The 19509-nt window shown below is 52.8% G+C and overlaps 1 protein-coding gene across 1 annotated transcript; it reads left to right on the forward strand.

Annotated features, from left to right (window-relative positions):
- The first annotated feature begins 1030 nt into the window (after positions 1 to 1030).
- RAB3D (RAB3D, member RAS oncogene family) lies at positions 1031 to 10075 on the forward strand. Its single transcript, XM_075577544.1, has 5 exons — positions 1031 to 1595; positions 6541 to 6768; positions 7678 to 7796; positions 7926 to 8050; positions 8730 to 10075. The coding sequence occupies exons 2-5, from the start codon at positions 6541 to 6543 to the stop codon at positions 8915 to 8917; spliced, it is 660 nt and encodes a 219-aa protein (XP_075433659.1). The 5' UTR covers positions 1031 to 1595; the 3' UTR covers positions 8918 to 10075.
- The last annotated feature ends 9434 nt before the right edge of the window (positions 10076 to 19509 follow it).

Genomic DNA, 19509 nt, shown 5'->3' on the forward strand with positions numbered 1-19509 from the left:
AGCCTCCCCCTCACACACACTACTACACCATGCCATGTATACACAGCGCCGGTACAGCGCGGGCAGCGGCAGTGCCAGCCTCCCCCTCACACAGCACAGGTACAGCGCGGGCAGCGGCAGTGCCAGCCTCCCCCTCACACACACTACTACACCATGCCATGTATACACAGCACAGGTACAGCGCGGGCAGCGGCAGTGCCAGCCTCCCCCTCACACACACTACTACACCATGCCATGTATACACAGCACAGGTACAGCGCGGGCAGCGGCAGTGCCAGCCTCCCCCTCTCACACACACTACTATACCATGCCATGTATACACAGCACAGGTACAGCGCGGGCAGCGGCAGTGCCAGCCTCCCCCTCACACAGCACAGGTACAGCGCGGGCAGCGGCAGTGCCAGCCTCCCCCTCACACACTACTACACCATATCATGTATACACAGCACAGGTACAGCGCGGGCAGCGGCAGTGCCAGCCTCCCCCCTCACACAGCACAGGTACAGCGCGGGCAGCGGCAGTGCCAGCCTCCCCCCTCACACAGCACAGGTACAGCGCGGGCAGCGGCAGTGCCAGCCTCCCCCCTCACACAGCACAGGTACAGCGCGGGCAGCGTGAGACGGATAGGAGAGGTTGGCATGAGACAGCCGGTTGTTGTGGAGCTTGCACTAGAGAGACAGAAGAGGAGAGAGGGGGGCAGATGATGGAGGGGAGAGGAAGGGAGAGGCTGGCCAGGGACAGGGCGGAAAGGCTGTCCTGCAGGGAGAGAGCTGGGTGGGGGGAGGAGGTGTTAGCCTGGTCTGGCAGGCAAAGAGACTGCAGGGGAAGGAGACACACCTCTGTGTGAGAACGAGCTACCTGCAGACACAGCCAGATCCGGGAGAGAGAGCAGGGGAGAAAGAGAGAGCGACAGGAGGAGAGAGAGAGAAAGAGAGCAGGGGGGAAGAGAGAGAAAGAGAGCAGGGGGGAAGAGAGAGAGAGAGAGAAAGAGAGCAGGGGGGAAGAGAGAGAGAAAGAGAGCAGGGGGGAAGAGAAAGAGCAGGGGGGAAGAGAAAGATATAGAGGAGAGAGAGAGAGCAAAAGAGACAGAGAAGGGGAGAGAGGGAAGGAGAGAGAGAAAGAAAGAGATATAGAGAAGGGGAGAGATAGCGAAAGAGACAGGGAAGGGGAGAGAGAGAGAGATAAGGAGATAGTGACAGAGATAGAGAAGGAGAGAGAGCGACAGAGGGGGAGAGAGCGAAAGCGATATAGAGAAGGGGAGAGAGAGTGAAAAAGATATAGAGAAGGGGAGAGAGAGTGAAAAAGATATAGAGAAGGGGAGAGAGAGCGAGAGCGAAGGGGAGAAAAGGGGAGAGTGAGAAGACAGAGAAGGAAGGGGAGCAAGAGAGAGTGTGGGAAAGGAGAGAGGGAGTGAGACAGCGGAGGAAAGGGAGGAAGGGAAGAGAGAGGGGATACAGAAGCGAAAGAGGAGAGCGAGAGAAGAAATCGAGAACAAGTGGTCGGGAGGAGGGAGAGAGCAGGAAAAAGTGGGGAAATAGAGACAGGAGACACAGAGGGAGGAGAGGACAGGCTGCTGGTGTATCCTGCAGGACAAGGTAAGCAGCACACACCGCACCCACAGCGGCCACACTCACTCATCAGCACTATCATTATTATTAGTGCACAGGCAGCTGCTAACTCACACAGGGACACGTCTCCTTAGTATGTGTGTGGGTGTGTGCATATATGCATATAGTGAGTATCTACCTGTGTGTGTGTGTGTGTGTATCTTTGTATATGTATATATATATATAGTGCAGAATAAATGAGTTCTTCAGTATTAGGTGATACCTAATACTACTTATTTAATCTGCACTATCGCAACTGGACTAACACGGCTATTTTCTGATATATATATATATATATATATATATATATATATATATATATATATATATATACATACATATATTAGTGTGTGTGTTTATCTATATATAGCTATATATTCTCTGTGTGGGTATATTGTGTATTTTGTCTGTGTATTTATATATTCATCTATCCGTGTGTCTATATACTGTGTATGTCATCTGTGTGTATGCATATGTACGTGATATATATATATATACAGCGCGATCCGTTACAACGCGGATCCGCTTATAGCGCGATGTGAGCGTGGCTCCCATGCTTTTCATATTTATGAATACTTTACAGCACGATTATTGGTATCTTAAATACATTATTGTACCATGCATACAATTGTACATTATTTCTAACGCGATCCGCTTATAGCGCGACGTGATTCTTTGGGCCCCAAGCACCGCGTTATAAGGGGGTTGAGCTGTGTGTATATATATATATATATATATATATATATATATCGTTGTAGAGGTAAGAGTCATTAGCTACATTCTTTGAGTACTGAGGAAAAGGCGATTTAAATGTTGTTTTTGACAGGAAATATTCTGTATTTAAAGGAAGGTATTTTGATATGACAAGTTCTGAAGGTTCGGCGTCTTTAATTAGTTTTTCCAATAGAAATATCAAGAAATTCCAAGTCAGGAAGTCATTGTATGTATAATGTATATTTATTTATGTATGTATGTATGTATATTTATTTATGCATGTATAATGTATATGTATGTATGTGTATTTATTTATGTGTGTGTGTGTATGTATGTATGTCTTTATTTATATAGCGCCATTAATGTACATAGCGCGTCACAGCAGTAATAAATGTGACAATCATATAAACTGGGGGGCGGGAGATTTTGCTGGGGGGGGCGCGGGCTGCTGCAGAGGCCCCGCACTCTTCCCCACGGCATATTAAATGCCGGCGGATCGCGTGAGGCCCCTGCAACACTTTACTTACCCAGCTTCAGCCGCTCTGTGACGCGTCGCCATGGCAACGAGGGGTCAAATGACGCCGCGTGGTCATGTGACGTGTCACGCACGGCAAATTATGCCGCGTGGTCATGTGACGTGACATCGTACGCGTCAAATGACGCCGCCGGTCACGTGACGTCACATGACCCCCGCAGCGTCATTTGACGCAGCTCTGAGATAGGGAGGGGGGCGCGGGCGACACAGCACAAAAAGTTTGCCCTCCCCTGATATAAATAACAAATAATACAAATAACGGGTCATGGGAATAAGTGCTTCAGACATAAAAGTAACATTAAGGATGAGGAGCCCCTGCCCCGAGGAGCTTACAGTCTAATTGGTAGGTAGGGAGAACGTACAGAGACAGTAGGAGGGAGTTCTGGTAAGTGCGTCTGCAGGGGGCCAAGCTTTATGTGCCATGTGTTCAGAATATCCACAGTGCTATTCATATGCTGCTTTAAGCAAGTGTGTCTTAAGGTGGGTCTTAAAGGTGGATAGAGAGGGTGCTAGTCGGGTACTGAGGGGAAGGGCATTCCAGAGGTGTGGGGCAGTCAGTGAGAAAGGTTTAAGGCGGGAGAGGGCTTTAGATACAAAGGGGGTAGAGAGAAGACATCCTTGAGCAGAACGCAAGAGTCTGGATGGTGCATAGCGAGAAATTAGGGCTGAGATGTAAGGAGGGGCAGAAGAGGGTAAGGCCCGGGGCAGGGTGCCTTCGCCCGCGCGGAGGCTGTGGTTAAGCGGGTGCTTTCCTTGGCCATGGTGGGGCGTTCCTGGGGGCGTCACAGAGCTGGTTCACCCTCATTGGGCGGACCCGTTCACGTGACCCGCGTGTCGCGCCAAGAAATCAGTTTAAACTGATTTACTGCGCAACGGCGCCCCCTCCAGCCTACGCGTGCGGCCGCACGGTATACGGGCGCCATCACTGCCTTAAGGCAGTATGATCGCGCCCCTGCGCGGTCTCCCACACCATGGACTCAGCCTTAAACTTTAAAAGTGAGGAGAAGAATGGAGTGTGAGATGCGGGATTTGATCGGAAGCCAGGAGAGGGATTTCAGGAGGGGAGATGCTGAGACAGATCTAGGAAAGAGTAGAGTGATTCTGGCAGCAGCGTTTAGGATAGATTGTAGGGGAGACAGGTGAGAGGCAGGAAGGCCGGACAGCAGGAGGTTACAGTAATCGAGACGGGAGAGAATGAGGGCCTGAGTCAGAGTTTTAGCAGTCGAGCAACAAAGGAAAGGGTGTGTGTGTGTGTGTGTATATCTATAAATATTTAACATGTCCATCTGTCTGTGTGTGTGTATGCACTCTATGTACACACTCACTGTATGTAGACACACACACTCACTCTATGTACTCACTCACACACTCACTCATTGTATGTACAGGCATACCCCGCATTAACGTACGCAATGGGACCGGAGCATGTATGTAAAGCGAAAATGTACTTAAAGTGAAGCACTACCCTTTTCCCACTTATTGATGCATGTACTGTACTGCAATCATCATATACGTGCATAACTGATGTAAATAACACGTGTACCAGGCTCTAGTCTCCCCGCTTGCGCACAGCTTCGGTGCAGGTAGGGAGCCGGTATTGCTGTTCAGGACGTGCTGACAGGCGCATGCGTGAGCTGCTGTTTGCCTATTGGGCGATATGTCCTTACTCGCGAGTGTACTTAAAGTGAGTGTCCTTAAACCGGGGTATGCCTGTACTCACACACACTGTATGTACTCACACACATACTCGCTGTATGTACTCACTGTATGTACTCACACACACTCACGCACTGTATGTACACACTCACACTCACTGTATGTACTCACACACTCACGCACTGTATGTACTCACTCACACAAACACTCACTGTATGTACTCACACACACACTCACTATATGTACTCACTCACTATATGTACGCGCACAAACACTCACTGTATGTACGCGCACAAACACTCACTTTATGTACTCACACACACACACACTGTATGTACTCACACACTCACTCACTGTATATACTCACTCACACATTCACTATATGTACTCGCACAACACACTCACTGTATGTACACACACACACACTCAATGTTTGTAGACACACACACACTCACTGTATGTCCACACTCACTGCATGTACACCCACACTCACTGTATGTAGACACTCACACACTATGTACACACATACAGACTCACTGTATGTACATAGACTCACACACTCACTGTGTGTACTCACTCACTGTATGTAGATACACACACTCACTCACTGTATGTACACAAACACGCACTCACTCACTGTATGTACACACTCGCACACACTCACTGAATGTACACTCTAACACACTGTATGTACACACATTCATGCACTGTATGTACACACTCACTGTATGTACACACTCATTCACTTTATGTAGACACTCACTCACTGTATGTACACACATACAGACTCACTGTATGTACATAGACTCACACACTCACTGTGTGTACTCACTCACTGTATGTAGATACACACACTCACTCACTGTATGTACACTCACACACACTCACTGAATGTACACTCACACACCCACTGTGTGTACACGCTCACACACTGTATATACACACATTCATGCACTGTATGTACACACTCACTGTATGTACACACACTCATTCACTTTATGTACACACACACACACACACACACACTGTATGTACACACACTCTCACACACTCACTGTATGTACACACACTCATTCACTTTATGTACACACACACACACACACTGTATGTACATACACTCTCACACACTCACTGTATGTACACACACTCATTCACTTTATGTACACACACACACACACACACACACACACACACACACACACACACACACTGTATGTACATACACTCTCACACACTCACTGTATGTACACACACACTCACTGTATGTACACTCACTCTGTGTGTGAGAGACAGACATACAGTGTAACAAATGTAATATCTATGAGACTGGAATGAAGTTATTTATGTAAACAGATTTTGTTTCTAATATTTGCTGCTTATATGTTTGGGTGTGACGCTTTAGTAGGGTGGAGCTCGTTAATATGGCGGCTTGTAAATGCTCTGTAACTCTAACGCAGCGTGACCCTATAAAAGTCCTATTGTATAAATGGGATATACCACGCAGGCTCCGGCCTATAAACTGAGACACGGACCCTATAAAAGTCCTATTGTGTAAATGGGATATACCACGCAGGCTCCATCCTATAAACTGAGACACGGACCCTATAAAAGTCCTATTGTATAAATGGGATATACCACGCAGGCTCCGTCCTATAAACTGAGACTCTGACCCTATAAAAGTCCTATTGGATAGATCGGATATACCACACAGGCTCCGTCCTATAAACTGAGACTCAGACCCTATAAAAGTCCTACTGTATAAATGGGATATACCACGGAGGCTCCGTCCTATAAACTGAGACACAGACCTTATAAAAGTCCTATTGTATAAATGGGATATACCACGCAGGCTCCGTCCTATAAACTGAGACACAGACCTTATAAAAGTCCTATTGTATAAATGGGATAAACCACACAGGCTCCGTCCTATACACCGACACCCAGACCCTATAAATGTTGTGTAGTATAAATGAGCTATACAGCAGGAAGGGGTTCTCATCCCGGGGGTTCCCCTCTCTCGCCCTGCAGATGGCGTCCGCAAGTGACCCCCGACAGCCTCAGAAAGACGCGGCGGACCAAAGCTTTGATTACATGTTCAAACTCTTGATCATCGGGAACAGCAGCGTGGGGAAAACCTCCTTCCTGTTCCGGTACGCCGACGACTCGTTCACGTCGGCGTTTGTCAGCACCGTGGGAATCGACTTCAAGGTCAAGACGGTTTATAGGAACGAGAAGAGGGTCAAGCTGCAGATCTGGGTGAGGGAACCCTGCCGTCCTACACACAAGACGGGTTTGCAAATGAGGAAATCCTAGATATAGAGACATGGCTAGCGTTAAGGGGTCAGTCCCACGTAGGGGCAAAGTGACCTAATGACAGGGACGTGTGTAATGGGTTAAGGGGTCAGTCCCACGTAGGAGCAAAGTGACCTAATGACAGGGACGTGTGTAATGGGTTAAAGGGTCAGTCCCACGTAGGAGCAAAGTGACCTAATGACAGGGACGTGTTTAATGGGTTAAAGGTTCAGTCCCACGTAGGGGCAAAGTGACCTAATGACAGGGACGTGTGTAATGGGTTAAGGGGTCAGTCCCACGTAGGGGCAAAGTGACCTAATGACAGGGGCGTGTGTAATGGGTTAAAGCGTCAGTCCCACGTAGGAGCAAAGTGACCTAATGACAGGGACGTGTGTAATGGGTTAAAGGGTCAGTCCCACGTAGGGTCAAAGTGACCTAATGACCGGGACGTGTGTAATGGGTTAAAGGGTCAGTCCCACGTAGGAGCAAGTTGACCTAATGACAGGGACGTGTTTAATGGGTTAAAGGTTCAGTCCCACGTAGGGGCAAAGTGACCTAATGACAGGGACGTGTGTAATGGGTTAAAGGGTCAGTCCCACGTAGGGGCAAAGTGACCTAATGACAGGGACGTGTTTAATGGGTTAAAGGGTCAGTCCCACGTAGGGGCAAAGTGACCTAATGACAGGGACGTGTTTAATGGGTTAAAGGGTCAGTCCCACGTAGGGGCAAAGTGACCTAATGACAGGGACGTGTGTAATGGGTTAAAGGGTCAGTCCCACGTAGGGGCAAAGTGACCTAATGACAGGGACGTGTGTAATGAGTTCCCATGACCTGCACATTGATGGTTCCGTGTTGCGTGTTTGGTCCCCGCAGGACACGGCTGGCCAGGAGCGGTATCGGACTATCACCACCGCCTATTACCGCGGGGCCATGGGCTTCCTGCTTATGTACGACATCGCAAACATGGAGTCTTTCAACGCTGTGCAGGACTGGTGAGTGGGACGGGGGGGGGGGAGGGGGAAGCGACGCCCTGCAGGGGAGGTGTCAGCAGGGTGATGCTCTGCAGGGGAGGGGTCAGTGTGGCGACGCTCTGCAGTACCACCGTGTCTCCTTTCTCTCAGGGCGACCCAGATTAAGACTTACTCCTGGGACAACACGCAGGTCATTCTGGTCGGGAACAAGTGCGACCTGGAAGATGACCGAGTGATTCCTGCGGAGGACGGGCGCAGGCTGGCTGAGGAGCTGGGTACGTGCGGGGCTGGGGGCGCATCATCGCAGCACGGGGCTATGACATCACACAACAGCTGGTGACGTCACACGGCAGGAAGAGCCACATCATAACCTTATGCAACATGAATCAAGTCGTAGAACCAACTCTTCGTCACATGTACACTCTACTCATGACCTCACACTCCATGTACACTACTCATGACCTCACACTCCATGTACACCCTACGCATGACCTCACACTCCATGTACACTCTACTCATGACCTCACGCTCCATGTACACTCTACTCATGGCTTCACGCTCCATGTACACTCTAATCATGACCTCACGCTCCATGTACACTCTACTCATGACCTCACGCTCCATGTACACTCTACTCATGACCTCACGCTCCATGTACAATCTACTCATGACCTCACGCTCCATGTACACTCTACTCATGACCTCACGCTCCATGTACACTCTACTCATGACCTCATGCTCCACGTACCCCATACTCATGACCTCACACTCCATGTACCCCCTACTCATGACCTCACGCTCCATGTCTACAATACTGTAGAGCCATCTGACGATATCACACACCACGAGAAGCCAAGCTGCGATGCCGCACAGCACTAGGCCCATCATGACCTCACACAGTTGCCCTCTTGGGGCTAATAATATTACCCCTCCTCTTCCCTCCCCCCATCTCAGGTTTTGAGTTTTTCGAGGCCAGCGCTAAGGAGAACATCAACGTGAAGCAAGTCTTCGAGCGGCTGGTGGACGTGATCTGCGATAAGATGAACGAGAGTCTGGACAACGGACAGCTCACGGCGAGTGCCAACAAGAGCGCCCTGCTGAGCGAGACCGCACCGGAAGGGCAGGGCAACTGCTCTTGTTAGACAGACGCTCGGCCCAGCGAGACCGCCCACTCAGAGGCAGGGTCGACCGCTCCTGTTAGACAGACTCCCAGCTGGGCGAGACTGTCCATCAGAGGCAACTGCTTCTGTTAGACAGAATCACAGCTGGGTGAGACCGTCCCTCCGGGGCAAGGCGACTGCTCTTGGTAGTTCGTCCAACCCCAGACGAGCGAGACCGCCCCTCAGGACAGGTGCCTCTGCTAAACAAACGCCCAGCAGAGTGAGACCGCCAGTCAGGGGCAGGGCAACTGCTACCTGTTAGACAGACACCCCGCAGAGCGAGACCGCAGGATGACTGCCGAAACCCCATGACTGAGACTGCCTTAATACAGACCTCGTTTAGACACAATTTTACAGACGACAACCACCCAAACAACAAATACAATGTTACAGAGTCAGGAAGAGACTTCCCCCCCCCCCCCCGGCCTAAGCAGGAGAAAGTCGCACACGCGCATGCGTTCACTATGAACGAGGCTCTAAGCAGGAGACCTCCTTCAGCCACATACGTGTTACAAGAGGCAGACAGCAAAGAGACATCCCACAAACATACAATGTTACAGAGACAACCTCCTAAGGACAAGCCAGGACCACTCCGCCCCCGCTCTGCCAGCCAACCCAGCACTCTGCATGTTACGTTATCATGCTGGCAGCGGTTAGTAGGTGGCCCCGCCGTGGGTGAAATCCTGCCCCCCCCCTCATCAAGTGCCAATGACGTGTGCCCACCGCGTCCTTCAACGCGTTTAAACCCTTCAATGCCTTGTGAGCTATTATATTGCTCCTCCGAAGGGACTGCACGCAACCTGCTTCTGTAGGGTATGTGGTTCCCATTGAGAAAAAAAGGGCCTTACAGAACACGCCCTAATACACAGATTCCCCCCCACCCCACCCCGTGTGCATCTGGTTGGGAATGTCATGAAAGAATATACACACTCCACGGGTATTTTATTTGATATGTTCATTACCACTGCTCTGCCCGGGACCCCCCCCCCCCGCTCCCTGTCCCCCCCCCCTGGCCCCGTGTCCTTTCCCCCCGCCCCGGCCTCGCGCTCGTCGTCTTTCCGATGTAGAAATAATTCTCAGATGTTTACAGGTTTTGTTTTATTTTTGTTTGTTTGTTTATTAAAAGGACTTTTCCTTTTATTATATTTCTCTGTGTATTAGGAGGGGGTAAGAGGTACGTGTCCCTGGTGTCTGTATTAGGAGGGGGTGAGAGGTATGTGTCCCTAATGTCTGTGTATTAGGAAGAGGTGAGAGGTATGTGTCCCTGATGTCTGTGTATTAGGAGGGAGTGAGAGGTATGTGTCCCTGATGCCTGTGTATTAGGAGGAGGTGAGAGGTACGTGTCCCTGATGCCTGTGTATTAGGAGGAGGTGAGAGGTACGTGTCCCTGATGTCTGTGTATTAGGAGAGGGTGAGAGGTACGTGTCCCTAATGTCTGTGTATTAGGAGGGGGTGAGAGGTATGTGTCCCTGATGTCTGTGTATTAGGAGGGGGTGAGAGGTACGTGTCCCTGATGTCTGTGTATTAGGAGGGGGTGAGAGGTACGTGTTTCTGATGTCTGTGTATTAGGAGGGGGTGAGAGGTACGTGTCCCTGATGTCTGTGTATTAGGAGGGGGTGAGAGGTACGTGTCCCAGAAGTCTGTGTATTAGGAGGGGGTGAGAGGTATGTGTCCCTGATGTCTGTGTATTAGGACAGGGTGAGAGGTACGTGTCCCTGATGTCTGTATTAGGAGGAGGTGAGAGGTATGTGTCCCAGATGTCTGTGTATTAGGAGGGGGTGAGAGGTACGTGTCCCTGATGTCTGTGTATTAGGAGGGGGTGAGAGGTACGTGTCCCTGATATCTGTGTATTAGGAGGAGGGGAGAGGTACGTGTCCCTGATGTCTGTGTATTAGGAGGAGGTGAGAGGTACGTGTCCCTGATATCTGTGTATTAGGAGGATGGGAGAGGTACGTGTCCCTGATGTCTGTGTATTAGGAGGGGGTGAGAGGTACGTGTCCCTGATGTCTGTGTATTAGGAGGGATGAGAGGTATGTGTCCCTGATGTCTGTGTATTAGGAGGAGGTGAGAGGTACGTGTCCCTGATGTCTGTGTATTAGGAGGGGTGAGAGGTACGTGTCCCTGATGTCTGTGTATTAGGAGGGGGTGAGAGGTACGTGTCCCTGATGTCTGTATTAGGAGGAGGTGAGAGGTATATGTCCCTGATATCTGTGTATTAGGGGGTGAGAGGTACGTGTCCCTGATGTCTGTGTATTAGGAGGAGGTGAGATGTACGTGTCCCTGATGCCTGTGTATTAGGAGGGGGTGAGAGGTACATGTCCCTGATGCCTGTGTATTAGGAGGGGGTGAGAGGTACATGTCCCTGATGCCTGTGTATAAGGAGGGGGTGAGAGGTACGTGTCCCTGATGTCTGTGTATTAGGAGGAGGTGAGAGGTACGTGTCCCAGATATCTGTGTATTAGGAGGAGGTGAGAGGTACGTGTCCCAGATATCTGTGTATTAGGAGGGGTGAGAGAGGAACGTGTCCCTAATATGTGTATTAGGAGGAGGTGAGAGAGGTACGTGTCCCTGATATCTGTGTATTAGGAGGGGGTGAGAGGTACGTGTCCTTAATATGTGTATTAGGAGGGGGTGAGAGGTGTGTGTCCCTGATATCTGTGTATTAGGAGGGGGTGAGAGAGGTATGTGTCCCTAATATGTGTATTAGGAGGGGGTGAGAGGTACGTGTCCCTGATATCTGTGTATTAGGAGGGGGTGAGAGAGGTACGTGTCCCTAATATGTGTATTAGGAGGGGGTGAGAGAGGTACGTGTCCCTAATATGTGTATTAGGAGGGGGTGAGAGGTGTGTGTCCCTGATATCTGTGTATTAGGAGGGGGTGAGAGAGGTATGTGTATCGCCAATAATGTAAGTTAATTTAAGCGGTGATGTGATCCTCTCAGACAAACGCTGATCTCTGTGTCACACGCTCTGTGCAATATCTGCTTTCTCTGCAGTACGTCACTTTCTAGTCTGTTTGTTAAGGGGGAGGAGTGTGTGCAGTATGAGCTATACACGGTGCAGCCACCTCTGGGGGGGATCCTGAGTAATATCTGTGTATTATACAGCGCCTTTCTATTACAGTTATACACGGTGCAGCCACCTCTGGGGCGGGATCCTGAGTAATATCTGTGTATTATACAGCGCCTTTCTATTACAGCTATACATGGTGCAGCCCCCTCTGGGGGGGGGATCCTGAGTAATATCTGTGTATTATACAGCGCCTTTCTATTACAGCTATACACGGTGCAGCCACCTCTGGGGCAGGATCCTGAGTAATATCTGTGTATTATACAGCGCCTTTCTATTACAGTTATACACAGTGCAGCCACCTCTGGGGCGGGATCCTGAGTAATATCTGTGTATTATACAGCGCCTTTCTATTACAGTTATACACGGTGCAGCCACCTCTGGGGCGGGATCCTGAGTAATATCTGTGTATTATACAGCGCCTTTCTATTAGTTATACACGGTGCAGCCACCTCTGGGGCGGGATCCTGAGTAATATCTGTGTATTATACAGCGCCTTTCTATTACAGCTATACATGGTGCAGCCACCTCTGGGGCGGGATCCTGAGTAATATCTGTGTATTACACAGCGCCTTTCTATCAGACTTACACACGGTGCAGCCACCTCTGGGGCGGGATCCTGAGTAATATAAGTATTCCTGTTAGTTGAACACCCCCCGTGCCCCCTCTCTAACCCCGGGTTATCACCGGCACAGGCGCTGGGTATAGAATTCCGTCAGACCCTTCGCCTTTTAAATATTTACCTTTTGTGAAACACACCTTGTATTTTCCTTGTACAAAGTCAGGCGATGAGACCCTGAATTTTCCTGCCTCCCTCTCTCTCCTTGCAGAACGTGTTAGTGGAACATTTCGGGGGGGGGGGGGGAGGAGAGAGAAAAATTCGTTAACAGTAGCAACAAAGACTTGTTTTATTCAAATAAATCAAATTGTATATCCCTCCCCTATTCTGAACGCAAAATATTTGGGGATATTAACGTCTAGGGCAGGGGGTGTACAACTCCAGCCCCCCCAACTGGTCAGGTTTTCAGGATATCCCAGCTTCAGCGCAGGTGGCGCAATCAGAGGCTCAGTCTTTGACTGATTGAGCCACCTGTGCTGAAGGTGGGACTGATTGAGCCACCTGTGCTGAAGCAGTAACTGTGCTGAAGCAGTAACTGATTGAGCCATTGGTGCTAAAGCAGGGACTGATTGAGCCACCTGTGCTGAAGCAGGGACTGATTGAGACACCTGTGCTGAAGCAGGGACTGATTGAGCCATTTCTGTGCTCCCAGCGCTGGCCATTTCTGTGCCCCCAGCGCCGGCCATTTCTGTGCCCCCAGCGCCGGCCATTTCTGTGCCCCCAGCGCCGGCCATTTCTGTGCCCCCAGCGCCGGCCATTTCTGTGCCCCCAGCGCCGGCCATTTCTGTGCGCCCAGCGCCGGCCATTTCTGTGCTCCCAGCGCCGGCCATTTCTGTGCTCCCAGCGCCGGCCATTTCTGTGCTCCCAGCGCCGGCCATTTCTGTGCTCCCAGCGCCAGCCATTTCTGTGCGCCCAGCGCCAGCCATTTCTCTGCTCCCAGCGCCGGCCATTTCTGTGCTCCCAGCGCCGGCCATTTCTCTGCTCCCAGCGCCGGCCATTTCTGTGCTCCCAGCGCCGGCCATTTCTGTTCTCCCAGCGCCGGCCATTTCTGTGCGCCCAGCGCCGGCCATTTCTGTGCCCCCAGCGCCGGCCATTTCTGTGCTCCCAGCGCCGGCCATTTCTGTGCTCCCAGCGCCGGCCATTTCTGTGCCCCCAGCGCCGGCCATTTCTGTGCTCCCAGCGCCAGCCATTTCTGTGCTCCCAGCGCCGGCCATTTCTGTGCGTCCAGAGCCGGCCATTTCTGTGCTCCCAGCGTCGGCCATTTCTGTGCTCCCAGCACCGGACATTTCTGTGCTCCCAGCGCCGGCCATTTCTGTGCTCCCAGCGCCGGCCATTTCTGTGCTCCCAGCGCCGGCCATTTCTGTGCTCCCAGCGCCGGCCATTTCTGTGCTCCCAGCGCCGGCCATTTCTGTGCTCCCAGCGCCGGCCATTTCTGTGCCCCCAGCGCCGGCCATTTCTGTGCGCCCAGCGCCGGCCATTTCTGTGCTCCCAGCGCCGGCCATTTCTGTGCTCCCAGCGCCGGCCATTTCTGTGCTCCCAGCGCCGGCCATTTCTGTGCTCCCAGCGCCAGCCATTTCTGTGCTCCCAGCGCCGGCCATTTCTCTGCTCCCAGCGCCGGCCATTTCTGTGCTCCCAGCGCCGGCCATTTCTGTTCTCCCAGCGCCGGCCATTTCTGTGCGCCCAGCGCCGGCCATTTCTGTGCTCCCAGCGCCGGCCATTTCTGTGCTCCCAGCGCCGGCCATTTCTGTGCTCCCAGCGCCGGCCATTTCTGTGCGCCCAGCGGCAGCCATTTCTGTGCTCCCAGCGCCGGCCATTTCTGTGCGCCCAGCGCCGGCCATTTCTCTGCTCCCAGCGCCGGCCATTTCTGTGCTCCCAGCGCCGGCCATTTCTGTTCTCCCAGCGCCGGCCATTTCTGTGCTCCCAGCGCCGGCCATTTCTGTGCTCCCAGCGCCGGCCATTTCTGTGCGCCCAGCGCCGGCCATTTCTGTGCTCCCAGCGCCGGCCATTTCTGTACGCCCAGCGCCGGCCATTTCTGTGCGCCCAGCGCCGGCCATTTCTGTGCGCCCAGCGCCGGCCATTTCTGTGCGCCCAGCGCCGGCCATTTCTGTGCTCCCAGCGCCGGCCATTTCTGTGCTCCCAGCGCCGGCCATTTCTGTGCGCCCAGCGCCGGCCATTTCTGTGCTCCCAGCGCCGGCCATTTCTGTTCTCCCAGCGCCGGCCATTTCTGTGCGCCCAGCGCCGGCCATTTCTGTGCTCCCAGCGCCGGCCATTTCTGTGCTCCCAGCGCCGGCCATTTCTGTGCGCCCAGCGCCGGCCATTTCTGTGCGCCCAGCGCCGGCCATTTCTGTGCGCCCAGCGGCAGCCATTTCTGTGCCCCCAGCGCCGGACATTTCTGTGCTCCCAACGCCGGCCATTTCTGTGCGCCCAGCGGCAGCCATTTCTGTGCCCCCAGCGCCGGCCATTTCTGTGCGCCCAGCGCCGGCCATTTCTGTGCGCCCAGCGCCGGCCATTTCTGTGCCCCCAGCGCCGGCCATTTCTGTGCGCCCAGCGCCGGACATTTCTGTGCGCCCAGCGCCGGCCATTTCTGTGCTCCCAGCGCCGGCCATTTCTGTGCCCCCAGCGCCGGCCATTTCTGTGCGCCCAGCGCCGGACATTTCTGTGCGCCCAGCGCCGGCCATTTCTGTGCTCCCAGCGCCGGCCATTTCTGTGCCCCCAGCGCCGGCCATTTCTGTGCCCCCAGCGCCGGCCATTTCTGTGCGCCCAGCGCCGGACATTTCTGTGCGCCCAGCGCCGGCCATTTCTGTGCTCCCAGCGCCGGCCATTTCTGTGCCCCCAGCGCCGGCCATTTCTGTGCCCCCAGCGCCGGCCATTTCTGTGCGCCCAGCGCCGGACATTTCTGTGCGCCCAGCGCCGGCCATTTCTGTGCGCCCAGCGCCGGACATTTCTGTGCGCCCAGCGCCGGCCATTTCTGTGCTCCCAGCGCCGGCCATTTCTGTGCCCCCAGCGCCGGCCATTTCTGTGCCCCCAGCGCCGGCCATTTCTGTGCTCCCAGCGCCGGCCATTTCTGTGCTCCCAGCGCCGGCCATTTCTGTGCTCCCATCGCCGGCCATTTCTGTGCTCCCAGCGCCGGCCATTTCTGTGCGCCCAGCGCCGGCCATTTCTGTGCGCCCAGCGCCGGCCATTTCTGTGCTCCCAGCGCCGGCCATTTCTGTGCTCCCAGCGCCGGCCATTTCTGTGCGCCCAGCGCCGGCCATTTCTGTGCTCCCAGCCCCGGCCATTTCTGTGCTCCCAGCGCCGGCCATTTCTGTGCGCCCAGCGCCGGCCATTTCTGTGCACCCAGCGCCGGCCATTTCTGTGCTCCCAGCCCCGGCCATTTCTGTGCTCCCAGCGCCGGCCATTTCTGTGAGCCCAGCGCCGGCCATTTTTGTGCGCCCAGCGCCGGCCATATCTGTGCCCCCTGCGCCGGCCATTTCTGTGCTACCAGCGCCGGCCATTTCTGTGCGCCCAGCGCCGGCCATTTCTGTGCGCCCAGCGCCGGCCGTTTCTGAGCTCCCAGCGCCGGCCATTTCTGTGTGCGTCCAGCGACGGCCATTTCTGTGCGTCCAGCGCCGGCCATTTCTGTGCGTCCAGCGCCGGCCATTTCTGTGCGCCCAGCGCCGGCCATTTCTCAGTTGCTCCCAGCGGCGGCCATTTCTGTGCGCCAAAACAAAGGAAGATACTTATTTCTTACGCTGCTGACGCAGACGGAAGAAATGTCAGGCTAGCACCAACGCCATTTCAAAAGAAATTTTTGTGCTTATTAAAAAAAAAAACCCCGTGTGTGACGCTTAGTACAAAGCTTCTCTTCCTTTCTTCTTCTGGTTCTTTTTCCTCGCACAAACCCTGCCGTGACGTGTAGCCTCCGTCGCTAGGTAAAAGCAGATCCGTGGCTCGGCCAGTCACCCGGGTGTTGGGTTTTTCGGGATAAACAGGTCTGTCCGCTCACGTTGGAGCAGCTCGGTGGATCTCACCATTGTATTTCTTTTAACCTCTGCCCTGCCACGGGTAACGGTCGGCGCCTCCGAGTGGGGTGACCGGTTTCAAGAAGAAGGACTTCCTGAAAATATGGACTGGCTGCAAAATCTAGAAGCACGTTGCCCTATAAGGCCTTTTAGGGTTGGCTGTCCGAAACATGTCATGTTTAGTTCCATCTTACAAGCCAAACGGGCATTGGAAGAGGATTTCTCGCCACCCCCAGAAGCCTCGGAGAGTTTAACTCCGGAGTGGCCACCAACCGACCAGGTGTTAGGGATATCCCGGCTTCCGGTGGCTCAGTCGAAGACTGATCGATCGGCAGCTTAGGTAATTAGCTTTCAATGAAGGGAAGTCAGACGCTGCATATGCATGAAGGAAAACAAAAACGGAAACGGCCGCGATTGCCCCTTTAATTCCGTGGGTAGTCTAAGGTTGAACGACATGCGAATGAGCACACGGTGCCTCCACTGCAGCAAGGGATGCTGGGAAACGACATGCAAATGAGCACACGGTGTTTCCACTGGAGCAAGGGATTCTGGGAAACGACATGCAAATGAGCACACGGTGCTTCCACTGCAGCAAGGGGTTCTGGGAAACGACATGCAAATGAGCACACGGTGCTTCCACTGCAGCAAGGGGTTCTGGGAAACGACATGCAAATGAGCACACGGTGCTTCCACTGCAGCAAGGGATTCTGGGAAACGACATGCAAATGAGCACACGGTGCTTCCACTGCAGCAAGGGGTTCTGGGAAACGACATGCAAATGAGCACACGGTGCCCCCACTGCAGCAAGGGGTCCTGGGAAACGACATGCAAATGAGCACACGGTGCCTCCACTGCACCAAGGGATTCTGGGAAACGACATGCAAATGAGCACACGGTGCCCCCACTGCAGCAAGGGGTCCTGGGAAACGACATGCAAATGAGCAAACGGTGCCCCCACTGCAGCAAGGGGTTCTGGGAAACAACATGCAAATGAGCACACGGTGCCCCCACTGCAGCAAGGGGTTCTGGGAAACAACATGCAAATGAGCACACGGTGCCTCCACTGCAGCAAGGGGTCCTGGGAAACGACATGCAAATGAGCACACGGTGCTTCCACTGCAGCAAGGGGTCCTGGGAAACGACATGCAAATGAGCACACGGTGCCTCCACTGCACCAAGGGATTCTGGGAAACGACATGCAAATGAGCACACGGTGCTTCCACTGCAGCAAGGGATTCTGGGAAACGCCATGCAAATGAGCACACGGTGCCCCCACTGCAGCAAGGGATTCTGGGAAACAACATGCAAATGAGCACACGGTGCCTCCACTGCAGCAAGGGATTCTGGGAAACAACATGCAAATGAGCAAACGGTGCTTCCACTGCAGCAAGGGGTTCTGGGAAACGACATGCAAATGAGCACACGGTGCTTCCACTGCAGCAAGGGGTCCTGGGAAACGACATGCAAATGAGCACACGGTGCTTCCACTGCAGCAAGGGGTTCTGGGAAACGACATGCAAATGAGCACACGGTGCCTCCACTGCAGCAAGGGATTCTGGGAAACAACATGCAAATGAGCAAACGGTGCTTCCACTGCAGCAAGGGGTTCTGGGAAACGACATGCAAATGAGCACACGGTGCTTCCACTGCAGCAAGGGGTTCTGGGAAACGACATGCAAATGAGCACACGGTGCTTCCACTGCAGCAAGGGGTTCTGGGAAACGACATGCAAATGAGCACACGGTGCCCCCACTGCAGCAAGGGGTTCTGGGAAACGACATGCAAATGAGCACACGGTGCTTCCACTGCAGCAAGGGATTCTGGGAAACGACATGCAAATGAGCACACGGTGCTTCCACTGCAGCAAGGGATTCTGGGAAACGACATGCAAATGAGCACACGGTGCTTCCACTGCAGCAAGGGATTCTGGGAAACGACATGCAAATGAGCACACGGTGTTTCCACTGCAGCAAGGGGTTCTGGGAAACGACATGCAAATGAGCACACGGTGCTTCCACTGCAGCAAGGTTCATACCCCCCTCGAGTGAAAGACTCGATGCTCTGTATTTTCTTTCCAGGAAGCTGGTGAAACGCCTTTGTCCTGCGGCTGCGGCTGCTGCTGCGGCTGCTGCTGCTGGGAGGCGGAGGAAGGTAAACAAGACTGAAAGAAAGAAAAAAAACTATGGATTACGGTGTTTATTCAACTGCCACTGTCCCCACGCAAGGGTAACCCTTTCACGGCCAGAGAGGTGGGGGGAAAGGCCGCCACGCTAAGGGGTTAACCTCCGGCGTTCCCATAGCCACCGCGTCGCGGGGTGTGGCACTCCTAGTGGCCTGGTGGCTCTGGCGTGGGATTTAAGCTTCCTTTTTTGTTGGCTTTGTTTAACGGGGATCTCTTTAATACTCAGGATAACGTCTCATATAACGGGATCTCTTTAATACGCAGGATAACGTCTCATTTAATGGGATCTCTAATACTCGGGATAACGTCTCATTTAACGGGATCTCTTTAATACGCGGGATAACATCTAATTTAACAGGATCTCTTTAATACGCGAGAACTCCTAATTTAACGGGATCTCTTTAATACGAGGGATATCATCTAATTTAACGGGATCTCTTAAATACGCTGGATAATGTCTCATTTAACGTGATCTCTTTAATACGCAGGATAACACCTAATTTAACGGGATCTCTTTAATACGCGGGATAACGTCTCATATAACGGGATCTCTTTAATACGCAGGATAACGTCTCATATAACGGGAATCTCTTTAATAGGCAGGATAATGTCTCATATAATGGGATCTCTTTAATACGCAGCATAACGTCTCATATAATGGGATCTCTTTAGTACACAGGATAACGTCTCATATAACGGGATCT

This window comes from Ascaphus truei, chromosome 20 (genome assembly GCF_040206685.1).
Source record: "Ascaphus truei isolate aAscTru1 chromosome 20, aAscTru1.hap1, whole genome shotgun sequence".
NCBI lineage: Eukaryota > Metazoa > Chordata > Amphibia > Anura > Ascaphidae > Ascaphus > Ascaphus truei.

Coding starts and splice junctions, on each gene's coding strand:
- RAB3D (XM_075577544.1), top strand. CDS start 6,541: ATGGCGTCCGCAAGTGACCCCCGACAGCCTCAGAAAGACGCGGCGGAC. Junction 6,769..7,677: donor GGGTCAAGCTGCAGATCTGG/GTGAGGGAACCC, acceptor TGGTCCCCGCAG/GACACGGCTGGCCAGGAGCG. Junction 8,051..8,729: donor CAGGCTGGCTGAGGAGCTGG/GTACGTGCGGGG, acceptor CCCCCATCTCAG/GTTTTGAGTTTTTCGAGGCC.